At 41.3% G+C, this 20494-nt stretch overlaps 1 protein-coding gene across 6 annotated transcripts in view; it reads right to left on the minus strand.

Moving 5' to 3' along the window:
• Positions 1 to 18595, minus strand: part of LOC135570303 (NACHT, LRR and PYD domains-containing protein 12-like) — a 33602-nt gene extending 15007 nt beyond the window's left edge. The window contains exons 1-11 of one of the 6 annotated variants that reach the window (XM_065016425.1): positions 18471 to 18594; positions 14105 to 14203; positions 10902 to 11018; positions 9409 to 9525; positions 9074 to 9158; positions 8713 to 8941; positions 6570 to 8334; positions 6111 to 6284; positions 5202 to 5375; positions 4073 to 4246; positions 2944 to 3117 (exon numbers count right to left, since the gene is read on the minus strand). In XM_065016425.1, the coding sequence (XP_064872497.1) occupies positions 2944 to 3117; positions 4073 to 4246; positions 5202 to 5375; positions 6111 to 6284; positions 6570 to 8334; positions 8713 to 8941; positions 9074 to 9158; positions 9409 to 9525; positions 10902 to 11018; positions 14105 to 14187 (3092 nt within the window). In that variant the 5' untranslated portion in view covers positions 14188 to 14203; positions 18471 to 18594. Of the gene's footprint in view, positions 1 to 2943; positions 3118 to 4072; positions 4247 to 5201; positions 5376 to 6110; positions 6285 to 6569; positions 8335 to 8712; positions 8942 to 9073; positions 9159 to 9408; positions 9526 to 10901; positions 11019 to 12001; positions 12781 to 14104; positions 16483 to 18470 lie in introns of those variants that run through there. The other 5 variants (XM_065016427.1, XM_065016423.1, XM_065016426.1 and 2 more) reach the window with 5 other exon arrangements.
• Positions 18596 to 20494: the final 1899 nt, after the last annotated feature.

Consider the following 20494-nt stretch of genomic DNA (forward strand, 5'->3'; position numbering starts at 1 on the left):
AATTAATTTATTTATTTTGCTCCTTTGCACCCCATTATTTTTATTTCTACTTTGCACATTCTTCCATTGCAAAACTACCATTCCAGTGTTTTACTTGCTATATTGTATTTACTTTGCCACCATGGCCTTTTTTGCCTTTACCTCCCTTCTCACCTAATTTGCTCACATTGTATATAGACTTGTTTTTTTTACTGTATGTTTGTTTTACTCCATGTGTAACTCTGTGTCGTTGTATGTGTCGAACTGCTTTGCTTTATCTTGGCCAGGTCGCAATTGTAAATGAGAACTTGTTCTCAACTTGCTTACCTGGTTAAATAAAGGTGAAATAAAATAAATAAAAAACGCACAAAACAAGCAGTATGGCTGGTGGCATTATCATGCTGGATGGTCATGTCAGGATGAGCCTGCAGGAAGGGTACCACATGAGGGAGGAAGATGTCTTCCCTGTAACGCACAGCTTTGAGATTGCCTGCAATGACAACAAACTCAGTCAAATGATGCTGTGAGACACCTCCCCAGACCAAGACGGACCCTCCACCTCCAAATCGATCCCACTCCAGAGTACAGGCCTCGGTGTAACGCTCATTCGTTCGACGATAAATGCGAATACGACCATCACCAAAAGCCAAAACCGCGATTCGTCAGTGAAGAGCACTTTTTGCCAGTCCTGTCTGGTCCAGCGACAGTGGGTTTGTGCCTATAGGCGACGGTGTTGCCAGTGATTTCTGGGGAGGACCTGCCTTACAACAGGTGTACAAGCCCTCAGTCCAGCCAGATGTTTCTCAGCCTATTACGGACCATCTGAGCACTGGAGGAGGGATTGTGCGTTCCGGTGTAACTCGGGCAGTTGTTGTTGCCATCCTGTACCTGTACCGCAGGTGTGATGTTCGGATGTACCGATCCTGCGCAGGTGTTGTTACACATGGTCTGCCACTGCGAGGACGATCAGCTGTCCATCCTGTCTCCCTGTAGCGCTGTCTTAGGCGTCTCACAGTACAGACATCACAATTTATTTCCATGGCCACATCTGCAATCCTCATGCCTCCTTGCTGCATGCCTAAGGCACGTTCATGCAACTGAGCAGGGACCCTGGGCATCTTTCTTTTGGTGTTTTTCAGAGTCAGTAGAAAGGCCTCTTTAGTGTCCTAAGTTTTCATAACTGTGATCTTCATTGCCTACCGTCTGTAAGCTGTAAATGTCTAAACGACCGTCCCATAGGTGCATGTTCATTAATTGTTTATGGTTCATTGAACAAGCACGGGAAACAGTGCTTAAACCCTTTTCAAAAAAGATCTGTGAAGTTATTTGGATTTTTACAAATTATCTTTGAAAGACAGGGTCCTGAAAAAGGGATGTTTCTTTTTTTGATGAGTTTAGATACATAAAGTGCTTTCATATCTAAACGGTAAAATATACAGTCTGCTGCCTCAGGACAAGGCTGGAGATCACTCTGTCATGCTGATTGAGTTCGAATAACAGACTGGAAGCTTCAAAAGGAGGGTGGTGCTTGGAATCATTGTTCTTCCTCTGTTAAACATGGTTTACCTGCAAGGAAACTTGTGTCGTCAACATTGCTTTGCACAAAAAGGGCTTCACAGGCAAGGATATTGCTGCCAGTAAGATTGCCCCTAAATCAACCATTTATCGGATCATCAAGAACTTCAAGGAGAGCAGTTCAATTGTTGTGAAGAAGGCTTCAGGGTGCCCAAGAAAGTCCAGCAAACACCAGGACCGTCTCCTAAAGTTGATTCAGCTGCGGGATCGGGGCACCACCAGTACAGAGCTTGCTCAGGAATGTCAGCAGGCAGGTGTGAGTGCATCTGCACGCACAGTGAGGCAAAGACTTTTGGAGGATGGCCTGGTGTCAAGAAGGGCAGCAAAGAAGCAACTTCTCTCCAGGAACAACATCAGGGACAGACTGATATTCTGCAAAAGGTACAGCGATTGGACTGCTGAGGACTGGGGTAAAGTCATTTTCTCTGATGAATCCCCTTTCCGATTGATTGGGGCATCCGGAAAAAGGCTTGTCCGGAGAAGACAAGGTGAGCGCTACCATCAGTCTGTGTCATCCAACAGTAAAGCATCCTGAGACCATTCATGTGTGGGGTTGCTTCTCAGCCAAGGGAGTGGGATCACTCACAATTTTGCCTCAGAACACAGCCATGAATAAAGAATGGTACCAACACATCCTCCAAGAGTAACTTCTCCCAACCATCCAGGAATAGTTTGGTGACGAACAATGCCGTTTCCAGCATGATGGAGCACCTTGCCATAAGGCAAAAGTGATAACTAAGTGGCCTGGGGAACAAAACATTGATATTTTGGGTCCATGGCCAGGAAACTCCCCAGACCTTAATCCCATTGAGAACTTGTGGTCAACCCTCAAGAGGCGGGTGGATATACAAAAACCCACACATTCTGACAAACTCCAAGCATTGATTATGTAAGAATGGGCTGCCATCAGTCAGGATGTGGCCCAGAAGTTAATTGACAGCATGCCAGGGCGGATTGCAGAGGTCTTGAGAAAGAAGGGTCAACACAGCAAATATTGACTCTTTGCATCAACTTCATGTAATTGTCAATAAAAGCCTTTGACACGTATGAAATGCTTGTAATTATACTTCAGTATTCCATAGTAACATCTGACAAAAATATCTAGACACTGAAGCAGCAAACCTTGTGGAAATTACTATTTGTGTCATTCTCAAAACTTTTGGCCACGACTGTATATGGATGAATACCTTTAAATAAAAGGTGACATTCTGTACTGTCTCCTAATATGAAACATTCTATCTCAAATCCAAAATGCTGGAGCATAACACCAAATTTAAAACTGTAAGCTTCACTGTCCAAACACATATGGTGTGGACTATGTGTGTCTGGTAAACACATGTGGATCTGGTGAACAGTTATCACTTGTTGACCAACTACAGGAATACTGACCTCAGAGTCTCCAGTTTACAGTGGGGATTCCCCAGTCCAGCAGAGAGCAGCTTCACTCCTGAATCATTCAGGTCATTGAAACTCAGATCCAGCTCTCTCAGATGTGAGGGGTTTGAACTGAGAACTGAGGCCAACACTTTACAGGATGTGTTTCTGAGTTTACAGCCAATGAGTCTGAAAACACAGAAGACATACAATGACAGACAGGTTGTATTCAAATGTTACGCTTAGCTTTCCCTGCTTACACTGTAACCTGTGCACAAATAATGTGTTGGGGTTGACCAGACAGCCTGCACCATTACCAATAACAGAGGTTACAACAAAACATGCTAACCTCTCACCATTACCAATAACAGAGGCTACAACAAAACATGCTAACCTCTCACCATTACCAATAACAGAGACTACAACAAAACATGCTAACCTCTCACCATTACCAATAACAGAGGCTACAACAAAACATGCTCACCTCTCACCATTACCAATAACAGAGGCTACAACAAAACATACTAACCTCTCACCATTACCAATAACAGAGGCTACAACAAAACATGCTAACCTCTCATCATTACCAATAACAGAGGCTACAACAAAACATGCTAACCTCTCACCATTACCAATAACAGAGGCTACAACAAAACATGCTAACCTCTCACCATTACCAATAACAGAGGCTACAACAAAACATGCTAATCTCTCACCATTACCAATAACAGAGGCTACAACAAAACATGCTAACCTCTCATCATTACCAATAACAGAGGCTACAACAAAACATGCTAACCTCTCACCATTACCAATAACAGAGGCTACAACAAAACATACTGACCTCTCACCATTACCAATAACAGAGGATACAACAAAACATGCTAACCTCTCACCATTACCAATAACAGAGGCTACAACAAAACATGCTAACCTCTCACCATCAACCTCAAATAAAAGGTGACATTCTGTACTGTCTCCTAATATGAAACATTGTATCTCAAATCCAAAATGCTGGAGCACCACATTTAAAACTATAGGCTTCACTGTCCAAACACATATGGTGTGGACTATGTGTGTCTGGTAAACACATGTGGATCTGGTGAACAGTTATCACTTGTTGACCAACTACAGGAATACTGACCTCAGAGTCTCCAGTTTACAGTGGGGATTCCCCAGTCCAGCAGAGAGCAGCTTCACTCCTGAATCCTTCAGGTCATTGTTACTCAGATCCAGCTCTCTCAGGTGTGAGGGGTTTGAACTGAGAACTGAGGCCAACACTTTACAGGATGTGTCTGTGAGTTTACAGCCAGTGAGTCTGAAAACACAGAAGACATACAATGACAGACAGGATGTATTAAAATATTACGCTTAGCTTTCCCTGCTTACACTGTAACCTGTGCACAAATAATGTGTTGGGGTTGACCAGACAGCCTGCACCATTACCAATAACAGAGGTTACAACAAAACATGCTAACATCTCACCATTACCAATAACAGAGGCTACAACAAAACATGCTAACCTCTCACCATTACCAATAACAGAGACTACAACAAAACATGCTAACCTCTCACCATTACCAATAACAGAGGCTACAACAAAACATGCTCACCTCTCACCATTACCAATAACAGAGGCTACAACAAAACATACTAACCTCTCACCATTACCAATAACAGAGGCTACAACAAAACATGCTAACCTCTCATCATTACCAATAACAGAGGCTACAACAAAACATGCTAACCTCTCACCATTACCAATAACAGAGGCTACAACAAAACATGCTAACCTCTCACCATTACCAATAACAGAGGCTACAACAAAACATGCTAATCTCTCACCATTACCAATAACAGAGGCTACAACAAAACATGCTAACCTCTCATCATTACCAATAACAGAGGCTACAACAAAACATGCTAACCTCTCACCATTACCAATAACAGAGGCTACAACAAAACATACTGACCTCTCACCATTACCAATAACAGAGGATACAACAAAACATGCTAACCTCTCACCATTACCAATAACAGAGGCTACAACAAAACATGCTAACCTCTCACCATCAACCTCAAATAAAAGGTGACATTCTGTACTGTCTCCTAATATGAAACATTGTATCTCAAATCCAAAATGCTGGAGCACCACATTTAAAACTATAGGCTTCACTGTCCAAACACATATGGTGTGGACTATGTGTGTCTGGTAAACACATGTGGATCTGGTGAACAGTTATCACTTGTTGACCAACTACAGGAATACTGACCTCAGAGTCTCCAGTTTACAGTGGGGATTCCCCAGTCCATCAGAGAGCAGCTTCACTCCTGAATCCTTCAGGTCATTGAAACTCAGATCCAGCTCTCTCAGGTGTGAGGGGTTTGAACTGAGAACTGAGGCCAACAATTCACAGGATGTGTCTGTGAGTTTACAGCCAGTGAGTCTGAAAACACAGAAGACATACAATGACAGACAGGATGTATTAAAATATTACGCTTAGCTTTCCCTGCTTACACTGTAACCTGTGCACAAATAATGTGTTGGGGTTGACCAGACAGCCTGACAGCCTGCACCATTACCAATAACAGAGGTTACAACAAAACATGCTAACCTCTCACCATTACCAATAACAGAGGCTACAACAAAACATGCTAACCTCTCACCATTACCAATAACAGAGGCTACAACAAAACATGCTAACCTCTCACCATTACCAACAACAGAGGCAACAACAAAACATGCTAACCTCTCACCATTACCAATATCAGAGTGGGTCTGATCTTTGTGCCTCTCTAACTTTCTCATTCATCATCATTGACGATTCATTCCTGATTATTCATCATCATGGTAGCATCCACATGAATGTAGAAGTGTTCAGAAACATCTTCTATTCTTCCTGACAATACAAGTGAAGTGACTCCAAAATGACAGGACATTATTCACCATTCAGTTTCTATTAGGAAAAACATCCCAAACACAACCAAGACAAACTGCAAATGAATTCAACAAGTTAGTAGAATCACAAGCTTGATGTAATCACTGCAGGCTTGGAATATGGGACCAAATACTAAACGTATGACTACTTTAATACACTATAAGTGAATATAACCAAATAATTACGACTTTTCAAATGGGAGAACTACATGCATAAAGTGCTTTCATATCTGATAATACTGACCTCAGAGTCTCCAGTTTACAGTGGGGATTCCCCAGTCCAGCAGAGAGCAGCTTCACTCCTGAATCCTTCAGGTCATTGTTACTCAGATCCAGCTCTCTCAGGTGTGAGGGGTTTGACTCCAGAGCTGAGACCAGAGAATCACAGCCTTCCTCTGTGAGTCCACAGCCTGACAGCCTGACAAAGAGATCATCATGACTTCACAAACACACTGTTAATTTAACACCAGTAGTGTAGAAGGACAATGGCAGATGCATTTAGTTAATTCTCCCAAACAACATATAGATTCATCTTCCGTTTCCTAGAATTGTATGGTCATATTGTTATACTAATGTGAACATCAATGAATTTATTCAATATGTTTTTCAATATAATATTATAGACATATTATAATACATATTTTTCTCTAACTGAATATTTCTTCCTGATGATTAGTTCTTATATTTAATTTGATATACTCACAGAACAGCTCTGGAGGCTTTGACCACTGGCAGCAGCCTCAGAAGACCTTCCTCTGATCTGGAGTATTTCTTCAGGTCAAACACATCCAGCTCCTTTTCTGAAGTCAGCAACACAAAGACCAGAGCTGACCACTGTGCAGGTGTCAGGTTGGGTTTTGAGAGACTTCCTGATCTCAGGTATCTTTGGATCTCCTCCACTAGAGAATGGTCATTCAGTTCATTCAGACAGTGGAACAGATTGATGCTCCTCTCTGGAGAGAGATCCTCCCCGATCTTCTCCTTGATGTACTCGACTGTTTCTTCATGGCTCTGTGAGATGCTTCTTGTCTTTGTCAGTAGACCTCGTAAGTGCTTCTGATTGGACTCCAGTGAGAGGCCCAGTAGGAAGCGGAGGAAAAGGTCCAGGTTTCCTGTCTCACTTTGTAAGGCTTTATCCACAGCACTCTTGTAGAAAGTAACTTCAGACTCGTCTTTTGTTTGCAGTTTGTCCATTAGATTCTCATTGTTGTTGATGAATGAGAGGAACACATATACAGCAGCCAGAAACTCCTGAATGCTCAGATGAACAAAGCAGTACACCTTGTCCTGGTAGAACACACACTCCTCTTTAAAGAGCTGTGTGCACAATCCTGAGTACACTGAGGCTTCATTAACATCAATGCCAGCCTCTTTCAAGTCTTCTTCATAGAAAATCAGATTGCCATTCACAAGCTGTTGAAAAGCCAGTTTTCCCAGTGACAGAATGCTCTCTTTATTCCAGTGTGAACCTGTGTCTTCTTTCCCAAGATACTTTTCATTCTTCTGTTTGGTATGAAACTCCACAAGGTGTGTGTACATCTCAGTCAGAGTCTTGGGCATCTCTTCTCTCTTATGTTTCAGGATGTGTTCAAGGACTGTTGCAGAAATCCAACAGAAGACTGGAATGTGGCACATGATGTGGAGGCTCCTTGATGTCTTTATGTGTGAGATGATTCTGCTGGCCAGGTCCTCATCACTGAATCTCTTCCTGAAGTACTCATCCTTCTGTGGGTCATTGAACCCTCGTACCTCTGTCACCTGGTCAACACACCCTGAAGGGATCTTATTGGCTGCTGCAGGTCGGGTAGTTATCCAGAGGAGAGCAGAGGGAAGCAGATTTCCCTTGATGAGATTTGTCAGCAGAACATCCACTGAGGTTGACTCTGTGACGTCCCAACAGATCTTGTTCTTCTGGAAGTCTAGGGGCAGTCGGCACTCATCCAGACCATCAAAGATGAACAGAACTTTGTACTTGTTGTAGATGGAGATTCCTGATTGTTTGGTTTCCATTGAGAAGTGATTGAGAAGTTCAATGAAAGTGTGTTTGTCCTCTTTCATCAAATTCAGCTCCCGGAAAGGGAATGAAAATACAAATTGGACATCCTGGTTTGCTTTTCCTTCAGCCCAGTCCAGAATGAACTTCTGCACAGAGACTGTTTTTCCAATGCCAGCGACTCCCTTTGTCAGCACAGTTCTGATAAGTTTGTCTTGTCCAGTTAAGGGTGTGAAGATGTCGTTACATTTGATTGCAGTCTCTGGTCTTGCTTGTTTCCTGGTTGTTGTCTCAATCTGTCTCAGCTCATGTTCATTATTGACCTCTCCTGTTCCACCCTCTGTGATGTAGAGCTCTGTGTAGATCTTATTGAGAAGTGTTGGGTTTCCTTGTTTAGCGATCCCCTCAAATACACATTGAAACTTCTTCTTTAGATTAGATTTGAGTTCACGTTGGCAAATCACAGCAAGTTCATCTGAATGAAGAAGTAACACAGAGGATATTAATATTACGTCTGTTTTAATGTCTACAGTATTGAAGGACTGTTATAAAGTTTTACATTATAATAATTTATTATCTTAACTGACTGTATAAATGTGTAAATGTTTTCATAATGCATTACAGACTGGTGTGACTGATTATATTATTATTGGTATTATTGATGGTATTATTAATGTTCTCTCTCTCTAAATGAATCACCACAACACATCCCTGCTGCTACTTGATGAGGTCACTAGGTGTTGTGTTAAGGCTGCTACAATATCATTGAGTTACACAGCTACTTTAGCTGTACTTTGGCTACAGCTTTTAAATGTTATAAAACATCATTCAACATGAGGCAGACAGATCTTACATTTCTCCAGTGTGTCAGCAAGCTCCTTCTGGTTCATTTTCCTCAGGATGTGCAGTGTGATCTTCAGAGCCCCCTCTCTGGCACTGCTCTCCTGCTTCTCATCTTCAGCATCCACCACTTCCTTATCCTGCTTCTGACTCTCAAAGCCTTCTGGGAGTTCTGGACTAAGAATCCTCTTGAACATCTTCAGCTCGTTCTTCACAAATGTCATAATTTTATCTTCAAGCATCTGGAATAAATTAAGTAAATAAGTTAAGCAAGAGAATAAAATGCTTTCTCATTAACACATTAATGAATGATTGACAGATCAACTTTACTTGAGGTAAACAAAAACAAAAATGTACATAACAGGACCACATACACTGAATATGGAGGCCAGGTCTGTTTGATGACTCTGGGAAGACTGACAACTGAGAATCTCTGACCCTGATCTCTCCTGTTGGTTTCTGTGGACAAAACATGAGATTACATCTCCTCATCCAGGGAGTAAAACACACACACACACACACACACACACACACACACACGGAGGGAATGTTGTGTTTGTTTAATATTGTTTTAGGACTATGAAAATGGGCAATATGATTAGCATATGGATTATGAAAACAACAACAATAAATGGGAAAATGGGAGAGGAGAAATGACTAGAGACAGTGTTGTTTAACTCACTGACCAGGACCCATGAGTTCTTCTTACCTTTGTTCAGTAGAAAAGTCTCCCTCTCTAAAGTTTAGAGGAGGATTCATAGACTGGTCACTCTTCATGGACACACAGCTGGGAACAGGGGAGGCTGGTCTCTCCTGCTTGATTGGTCTTCAACACAACAGAGACAAACATTACATCTCTCATCTACTCTGAGCTCAGATGGGGAAACATAAGAGTTTCATTCCAAAACACTATATATCACTTTTCAGAAATGTTAGTAAATTAGCTTTTATTGTTCAAAGCATTTCTGAAATCTAATCATGGTATGGGATTGTTCACTATCTAATCATGGGGTTGTTCACTATCTAATCATGGGATTGTTCACTATCTAATCATGGGGTTGTTCACTATCTAATCATGGGGTTGTTCACTATCTAATCATGGGGTTGTTCACTATCTAATCATGGGGTTGTTCACTATCTAATCATGGGGTTGTTCACTATCTAATCATGGGGTTGTTCACTATCTAATCATGGGGTTGTTCACTATCTAATCATGGGATTGTTCACTATCTAATCATGGGATTGTTCACTATCTAATCATGGGATTGTTCACTATCTAATCATGGGGTTGTTCACTATCTAATCATGGGGTTGTCCCCTATCTAATCATGGGGTTGTTCACTAGCTAATCATGGGGTTGTCCCCTATCTAATCATGGGGTTGTTCACTATCTAATCATGGGGTTGTTCACTATCTAATCATGGGGTTGTTCACTATCTAATCATGGGGTTGTTCACTATCTAATCATGGGGTTGTTCACTATCTAATCATGGGGTTGTTCACTATCTAATCATGGGGTTGTTCACTATCTAATCATGGGATTGTTCACTATCTAATCATGTTCACTAAATAATCATACGGTTGTTCACTATCTAATCATGGGGTTGTTCACTATCTAATCATGGGGTTGTTCACTATCTAATCATGGGATTGTTCAATGACAGATATGTATTTGTTTAAAATCACTTGATGTCTTCATTTCAGAGAGACAAATAATCATGTTTTTTTTCCTATCTAAAATGCTATATATTTGCCTCACTCTCAAATGTTACCGACCGGAATAATGAGGCTATAAGGATTACCAGTACTGAGTCAATGTGCAGGGTACCAGGTAGTTGAGGTAATAATGAGACTATAAGGAGTACCAGAACTGAGTCAATGTGCAGGGTACCAGGTAGTTGAGGTAATAATGAGACTATAAGGAGAACCAGTACTGAGTCAATGTGCAGGGTACCAGGTAGTTGAGGTAATAATGAGGCTATAAGGAGTACCAGTACTGAGTCAATGTGCAGGGTACCAGGTACCACACACACACACACACACACAGTGAGGGAATGTTGTGTTTGTTTAATATTGTTTTAGGACTATGAAAATGGACAAAAGGATTAGCCTATGGATTATGAAAACAACCAAAAGGATTTGGAAAATGGGAGGAGAAATGACTAGAGACGGTGTTGACCAGGACCTATGAGTTCTTCTTACCTTTGTTCAGTAATAAAGTCTCTCTCTCTAAACATTATAGGTTGTTCCATAGACCGGTCACTCTTCATGGACACACAGCTGGGAACAGGGGAGGCTGGTCTCTCCTGCTTGATTGGACTTCAACACAACAGAGACAAACATTACATCTCTCATCTACTCTGAGCTCAGATGGGGAAACATAAGAAGAGTTTCACAAATAGAACTGACTTCTAGACGCTCGTTGCAGCGCGCGAGCAGTGTGTCATTTTTAATGACGAGATTAATTTATCGACGCGAGCGTTGTAGTCAGTCTGTCAGCCCCGCTAAAAGGCTGGTGTCGTTACTCTGCCTTCTCCGGGGCATGTTGAGGTAAATTTACTAACCGGGAGGGTTGAATGATGTCATTTATTGGAGGGCTGGAAGACGCACTCTCGAGGTTGTTTACTCACAATATCAGATATTAAGATGATTTTTATAATGAATGTATACTGAGGTTGAAGTTCTGACTAGTGATTATTTACCCGGTGTTCAATACCTGCTATTGAGGCGTCCTGAAAATAATATTCAAAAGTTCGGTCCTTGGACACAGAGGGTTTAAACACTAAAGAAACAACCGGGGAGCCGGTGATGATGTAGTGGTAGCTATGGTAACTAGGATGTAGCTGGTAGAGTAGCTAGCTAGCTTACCGAGCTGTGCCGACTAGCTAGGATAACTAGGATGCTGCTGGTAGAGTAGCTAGCTATCTTACCGAGCTGTGCCGACTAGCTAGGATAACTAGGATGCTGCTGGTAGAGTAGCTAGCTATCTTACCGAGCTGTAACGACTAGCTAGGATAACTAGGATGCTGCTGGTAGAGTAGCTAGCTAGCTTACCGAGCTGTAACGACTAGCTAGGATAACTAGGATGCTGCTGGTAGAGTAGCTAGCTATCTTACCGAGCTGTAACGACTAGCTAGGATAACTAGGATGCTGCTGGTAGAGTAGCTAGCTATCTTACCGAGCTGTACCGACTAGCTAGGATAACTAGGATGCTGCTGGTAGAGTAGCTAGCTATCTTACCGAGCTGTGCCGACTAGCTAGGATAACTAGGATGCTGCTGGTAGAGTAGCTAGCTAGCTTACCGAGCTGTACCGACTAGCTTGGTTAGTTAGCAGGTCGTTCGTCTGTCCCTCGTCTCGATGATGAATCCGGTGAACCACAAAATGAAACGAGGATAGAGAGTGAAAAGGATCTGGCTACACTCATAATGTCCCTCACCGTAAAGAAAAAAGCAAATTGAACAATAAACTTCGGTGTCTCAACACTAAAACAAACTCTGTCGTTATTCCCCAAGATCACCTCAGTCCACTCTGCGCGTAACCGGACAATATCCACACCGAACGTGGACGCGGACAGTTCTGTACGGGGACGCGGACAGGTCCAGAACGCGGACATGAGCAGTGCAACACAATAACCTAAACCCAGTCTTTACAGTGGGTTACATTAGTAATATTCATTTTTTATTATTATGTTTAACAAACATTTTTACAAAATTATAACAACATTTTGAGATCAAACATTCAGTTTTTTTATGACAATATGTTGAGATCTGGGTCCATATGGCCAAAGTGTCTGAGTAGAAAATTGGTCGTATAAGTGCTGAGAATAAAGACATTTTACACTTATGGGTATAAATGACCTAGTTACCTACCCATTGCCTAAATTACCTACCCACCTAGTCAGTAGATATTTAGGACACCTCGTGAGCTGTCCTAAGTAGTTAAGAGTTAACAGCAGGTGTCCTAAGTAGTTAAGTGTTAACAGCAGGTGTCTTGATAATACTATAGAATCATGCAGTGAGTCAGTGGTTCCTGAGCCACATGTAATTGCATTGCAGTAGTTAAAAATAATGTTTTTATATTTCTATATGTGATCAACCCATAAATAATATAGACCAACATGCAACAGTATGTCTTGTGCTTTTGGCGATGAGTTATGTATGATAATTATGCATAACAAGTGATACCATGTCTGCATAGCATTTTGTCTTCATTTTGGCAGATTAACTCATGCTTATTTCTGAAGATTAACTCAGGTTGGAGTTGGAGCTGTGACCGAAGGGTGGCTGGTTCGAATCCCGGGCCGGGCGCTGGAAAAAACAGGTGGAATTGATCTGACCACTGGATGGCTGCTGGGTTCACATCCTCAAAACATGAACCTTTTGTTGATCAGAACTCTAGAGGTTCTTCTTCACTGAACCCCAAAATATATATAACTTTTATTGATTTCATATTTTAAGGAAGTGATAGAAGCCTTTTTATAAGGAACCTTATTTTCTAAACACGTTTTTCTTTTGATGATTTAATTATCTACATCATGTTATTTCAAGTTCTCCTTTGGAGCGCAACATCATATTGTTAAAAAATACTCCTAAATTGGGGATGGATATAAATTGGGCAGTTGAAGGCGTCTAGGGTGTAATATGTGTTCGATGAAAATGAACATTGTATGAAACGTTGTAGGCAACATTATTGGAAGGGACTTGATGCCTACTATGCCAAAGATATTTAGAGTTGTTAAACGGGTGTGAAGAGAGTGTTGATGTAACAGTTATATTGTCAATATTCTGCTGGTAACAACCATCACAATTGGTTAAAATATGCATTCCATTATATTAGTCAATAATTAAGAGAAGGCAAAGTGGTTTTGTCATGTAAAAATCCTATCAAATGTCTGACATTGCAACGCCCCTCCCCAGTACAGTCAGGGTGCCGTGGAACCCCTGCAGTACCTCCCCAGACCCCGGATTGAGAACCCCTGCAGTACCTCCACAGACCCCGGATTGAGAACCCCTGCAGTACCTCCACAGACCCCGGATTGAGAACCCCTGCAGTACCTCCACAGACCCCGGATTGAGAACCCCTGCAGTACCTCCACAGACCCCGGATTGAGAACCCCTGCAGTACCTCCACAGACCCCGGATTGAGAACCCCTGCAGTACCTCCACAGACCCCGAATTGAGAACCCCTGCAGTACCTCCACAGACCCCGGATTGAGAACCCCTGCAGTACCTCCACAGACCCCGGATTGAGAACCCCTGCAGTACCTCCACAGACCCCGGATTGAGAACCCTGATTTAGCAGATGCTCTTATCCAGAGTGATTTACAGTAAGTGCATTCATCTTAAGATAGCTATTTATTTTGGAAATAAACTTTATAAATTATTCATTAAATTATCATCTTACCTCTTATCTTTGGTGTCATGTCCCTCAGAGAGATGAATTTTAGAGGCAGGGCCCCCCTCCTCTCTCTCCCCAGAGAGACTCATTTTAGAGCACTGACCCCTAAACAGAGATCCAGCATGTTGGTTGTGATTAACACAGTGACAACTAATTATTGTTCTCATGTATTCATTATCTCTTTGAAAAATAAAACATTTACTAACAGACATAGAAACAGCCAGGTGATTTAATGCATCACATGACCATGTAGTTGTGATATTTCATCTCCATGGTAACTGTCAATAATAATAATAAGTCACTGTTTGTTAAGGTAGTTCTAGACAGTGCAGCAACACAAGGCCATGTCTCACACTTATTTGTATTCACTAACAGTAGGATATTTATTGTCTTTCAATCTGTTATTTTCTAAACTAATCTGAGAATGTAGACAGAAGGGCTAAAACGGACATTATTGATCTGAGGGGGGCATTGATTGATTTCAGTTTCAACTGTTCTGCCTTGTTATTATTCAACCATACTGGTCATTTATGAACATTTGAACATCTTGGCCATGTTCTGTTATAATCTCCACCCGGCACAGCCAGAAGAGGACTGGCCACCCCACATAGCCTGGTTCCTCTCTAGGTTTCTTCCTAGGTTTTGGCCTTTCTAGGGAGTTTTTCCTAGCCACCGTGCTTCTACACCTGCATTGCTTGCTGTTTGAGGTTTTAGGCTGGGTTTCTGTACAGCACTTTGAGATATCAGCTGATGTACGAAGGGCTATATAAATAAATTCGATTTGATTTGATTGATCCATTCAGAAAGGTTTTTTGCAACAAGTGAGAGATTTTATATTATGTAAAGTAGGCTAGGTTATAATGTATAGTAGTGGGTTGTTAGTGATATGTTATATTATGTAAAGTAGGCTAGGTTATAATGTATAGTAGTGGGTTGTTAGTGATATGTAGATTTTATATTATGTAAAGTAGACTAGGTTATAATGTATAGTAGTGGGGTTGTTAGTGATATGTAGATGTTATATTATGTAAAGTAGGCTAGGTTATAATGTATACTAGCAGTTTGTTAGTGATATGCAGATGAAAGTCTATACCTCAGATATAGCCTACATGTCATCGATGACCAGCCTAAACCTGTTCAGATCAGTTCACATAATGTTATAGTCCTACCAGTAGCAGGACAGAGAATCTACACTGTATATGCAAACATATGTGGACACCCCTTCAAATTAGTGGATTCTATTTCAGCCACACCTGTTGCTGACAGGTGTATAAAGTCGGACAGCCAGCCATGCAATCTCCATAAACAAACATTGGCAGTAGAATGACCTAACTGAAGATCTCAGTGCCTTTCAACGTGGCACCGTCATAGGATGCCACCTTTCCAACATGCCAGTTTGTCAAATATCTGCCCTGCTAGAGCTGCCCCGGTCAACTGTAAGTGCTATTATTGTGAAGTAGAAACATCTCGGAGCAACAACGGCTCAACAGTGAAGTGGTAGGCCACTCAAGCTCAGAGGACTGGCTCGCCAAGTGTGGAAGCACATAAAAATGATCTGTCCTCGGTTGCAATACTCACTACCGAGTTCCAAACTGCAATGTCAGCAAAATAACTGTTCATCGGGAGCTTCATGAAATGGATTTCCATGGCCAAGCAGCCGCACACAAGATCACCTTGCGCAATGCCAAGCATTGGCTTGAGTGGTGTAGAGCTCGCTGCCATTGGACTCTGGAGCAGTTGAATCTGGGTTTGGTGGATGCCAGGAAAACGCTTCCTGTCCGAATGCATTGTGCCAACTGTAAAGTTGGGGCAGTTTGGGGAAGGCCCTTTCCAGTTTCAGCATGACAATATCCCCGTGCACAAAGCGAGGTCCATACAGTAATGGCTTGTCGAGATCGGTGTGGAAGAACTTGACTGGCCTGCACAGAGCCCTGACCTCAACTCCATTGAACACCTTTGGGATGAATTGGAATGCCGACTGCGAGCCAGGCCTAATCACCCAACATCAGTGCCCGACCTCCCTAATGCTCTTGTGGCTGAACGGAAGCAAGTCCCCGCAGCAATGTTCCAACATCTAGTGGAAAGCAAACCCAGAAGAGTGGAGGCTGTTATAGCAGCAAAGGGCTGACCAACTCCATAGGAATGCCTATGATTTTGGAATGAGATGTTCGACTAGCAAGTGTCCACATACTTTTGGTCATGTAGTGTATATCACCTAATCTAAATCAAATCAAATGTTATTGGTCACAATGTCAGAGCGGCATAGACTGAGATACAGTAGAATAGTATAGAATACAGTATATACATATGAGATGAGTAATGCATAGACTAAAATACAGTAGAATAGTATAGAATACAGTATATACATATGAGATGAGTAATGCATAGACTAAAATACAGTAGAATAGTATAGAATACAGTATATACATATTAGATGAGTAATGCATAGACTAAAATACAGTAGAATAGTATAGAATACAGTATATACATATGAGATGAGTAATACATAGACTAAGATACAGTAGAATAGAATACAGTATATACATATGAGATGAGTAATACATAGACTAAGATACAGTAGAATAGAATACAGTATATACATATGAGATGAGTAATGCATAGACTAAGATACAGTAGAATAGATTACTGTATATACATATGAGATGAGTAATGCATAGACTAAGATACAGTAGAATAGAATACAGTATATACATATGAGATGAGTAATGCATAGACTAAGATACAGTAGAATAGATTACAGTATATACATATGAGATGAGTAATGCATAGACTAAGATACAGTAGAATAGATTACAGTATATACATATGAGATGAGTAATGCATCGACTAAGATACAGTAGAATAGAATTTCCTTCAAATCAACACATTTATCTGTCTTCTAATGCAGTGGTGTAAAGTACTTCAGTAAAATACTTTAAAGTACTACTTCAGTAGTTTTTGTGGGTATCTGTCCTTTACTTTACTATTTATATTTTTGAACAACTTTTACTTTCACTTCACTACATTCATAAATAGAATGATGTACTTTTTACTCCGTACATTTTCCCTGACAGCCAAAGGTACTCATTACATTTTGAATGCTTAGCAGGACAGAAAATTGTCCAATTTGCACAATTATCAACAGAACATCGCTGGTCATCCCTAATGCCTCTGATCTGGAGGACTCACTAAACACAAATGCTTTGTTTTTAAATGGTATCTGAGTGTTGGAGTGTGACCCTGGCTATCCATAAATTAAAATAACAAGAACATTGTGCAGTCTGGTTTTCTTAATATAAGGAGTTTTCAATTATTACAACTTTACTTTTACTTTTGATATTTAATTATATTTAAAACCAAATACTTCTAGACTTTTCCTGAAGTAGTATTTTACTGGGTGACTTTCACTTTTACTTGAGTCATTTTCTATTAAGGAATCTTTACTTTTACTCCAGTTTGAGAACTGAGTTCTGTTTCCACCACTGTTCTAACGTTCCATATGAGACACAGTTTCAACAGACATTCTGGAACTGAGTTCCTTTTCCACCACTGTTCTAACGTTCCATATGAGACACAGTTTCAACAGACATTCTGGAACTGAGTTCTGTTTCCACCACTGTTCTAATGTTCCATATGAGACACAGTTTCAACAGACATTCTGGAACTGCGTCAGCTACAAAATTACTTTCCATTTCATATCAGGAAATAAAGTAACAATCACTGGGGGAATTAGTTTTGCATTGCCCGGCTCCCCGGGGGGGCAGAGTTTAAGCATTTTAGACCATTCCATTGGTCCATAAATTATATGTCCACTCACCTGTAGCACCGGGCCATGCAAAACAAACCTCCCACTGTCGCAGGGCACTGAGACACTGAGTTCTAAACCCAGACGCGTTTCTTCAAGACATCTCTCTTACATTCTTTTTGATAAACATATAATTTACTCAAAACCAAGTTTAGCTGTGTTTTTTTTCTCCAAGATGTGAGTTACTGTAGGACTTTAATAATTGTAAGCAGTCCTACAAACCAAAAAGGTTTTAATTTGAGAATGTTCATTTGTATGCCTCGAATATTAAATTATTTTAAAATATTTGATGATTAGTTGAATCAGGTGTGTAAGTGCTGGTAAGAACAAAAGGATGGAGAAACCCTGAGATAAACATAAAACCATATCATTGAAAAGCTCCTCCACCATCTTTACCAGACGTGTTACTGATAGCATGTCGGCCTACTGATTAGTTTACACTTTGAAAACTGCTGTCTGTCAGCAACTCAGCTCAAGTAGCAGTTCTACTAACTAGTAATATCTCATTACAGGTATTCATTCTCTTATTCTGTCCATTAGAATAGATTATTGTTCAGAAATACTTACTTTATTTTTCAATAATCTCCATATAGTCTTTTCTGCTCTGTCGTCTCAAAATGGATCCTGAACAAAAGAACAACTTTACTTTCTGTTTCAGCTCAGCCGCCTCCCCACCCTGATAATAAAGTGTTATATTGGTATCTTCCACTAGATGGAAGTAAACACCTGCTGTAACTAGACTTTACAACTATGTGTTCTGTTTCAGCTCAGCCGCCTCCCCACCCTGATAATAAAGTGTTGTATTGGTATCTTCCACTAGATGGCAGTAAACACCTGCTGTAACTAGACTTTACAACTATGTGTTCTGTTTCATACAGGCAGTGTCCCAGAGTTGAAGTGCTGAACTAGGATCACGTCCTCCTCTCCATGTAATCTGGTTCATTATGATCTAGGATCAGGTCTCCCTCCTCTCCATCTAATCTGATTCATTATGATCTAGGATCAGGTCTCCCTCTCCATGTAATCTGATTCATTATGATCTAGGATCAGGTCCTCCTCTCCATGTAATCTGATTCATTATGATCTAGGATCAGGTCCCCCCTCTCCATGTAATCTGATTCATTATGATCTAGGATCAGTTCCCCTCTCCATGTAATCTGATTCATTATGATCTAGGATCAGGTCCCCCCTCTCCATGTAATCTGATTCATTATGATCTAGGATCAGGTCCTCCTCTCCATGTAATCTGATTCATTATGATCTAGGATCAGGTCCTCCTCTCCATGTAATCTGATTCATTATGATCTAGGATCAGGTCCCCCTCTCCATCTAATCTGATTCATTATGATCTAGGATCAGGTCCTTCCTCTCCATGTAATCTGATTCATTATGATCTAGGATCAGGTCCCCCTCTCCATGTAATCTGATTCATTATGATCTAGGATCAGGTCTCCCTCTCCATGTAATCTGATTCATTATGATCTAGGATCAGGTCCCCCTCTCCATGTAATCTGATTCATTATGATCTAGGATCAGGTCTCCCTCTCCATGTAATCTGATTCATTATGATCTAGGATCAGGTCCCCTCTCCATGTAATCTGATTCATTATGATCTAGGATCAGGTCCCCCACTACTGGATCAGAGCGTCTGCTAAATGACTCACTACTGGATCAGAGCGTCTGCTAAATGACTCACTACTGGATCAGAGCGTCTGCTAAATGACTCACTACTGGATGAGAGCGTCTGCTAAATGACTCACTACTGGATCAGAGCGTCTGCTAAATGACTCACTACTGGATCAGAGCGTCTGCTAAATGACTCACTACTGGATCAGAGCGTCTGCTAAATGACTCACTACTGGATCAGAGCGTCTGCTAAATGACTCACTACTGGATCAGAGCGTCTGCTAAATGACTCACTACTGGATCAGAGCGTCTGCTAAATGACTCACTACTGGATCAGAGCGTCTGCTAAATGGCTCACTACTGGATCAGAGCGTCTGCTAAATGACTCACTACTGGATCAGAGCGTCTGCTAAATGACTCACTACTGGATCAGAGCACCTGCTAAAATACTCACTACTGGATCAGAGCTTCTGCTAAATGACTCACTACTGGATCAGAGCGTCTGCTAAAATACTCACTACTGGATCAGAGCGTCTGCTAAAATACTCACTACTGGATCAGAGCGTCTGCTAAAATACTCACTACTGGATCAGAGCGTCTGCTAAATGACTCACTACTGGATCAGAGCGTCTGCTAAAATACTCACTACTGGATCAGAGCGTCTGCTAAATGACTCACTACTGGATCAGAGCGCCTGCTAAATGACTCACTGCTGGATCAGAGCGTCTGCTTAATGACTCACTACTGGATCAGAGCGTCTGCTAAAATACTCACTACTGGATCAGAGCGTCTGCTAAATGACTCACTACTGGATCAGAGCGCCTGCTATAATACTCACTACTGGATCAGAGCGTCTGCTATATGACTCACCTCTGCATCAGAGCGTCTGCTGAATGACTACAATGTAAATGTAAATGATGCAGCCACTACTATGCTTGAACATATGGAGACTGGCAGTCAGTAAG

Source organism: Oncorhynchus nerka, unplaced genomic scaffold (assembly GCF_034236695.1).
Source record: "Oncorhynchus nerka isolate Pitt River unplaced genomic scaffold, Oner_Uvic_2.0 unplaced_scaffold_991, whole genome shotgun sequence".
NCBI lineage: Eukaryota > Metazoa > Chordata > Actinopteri > Salmoniformes > Salmonidae > Oncorhynchus > Oncorhynchus nerka.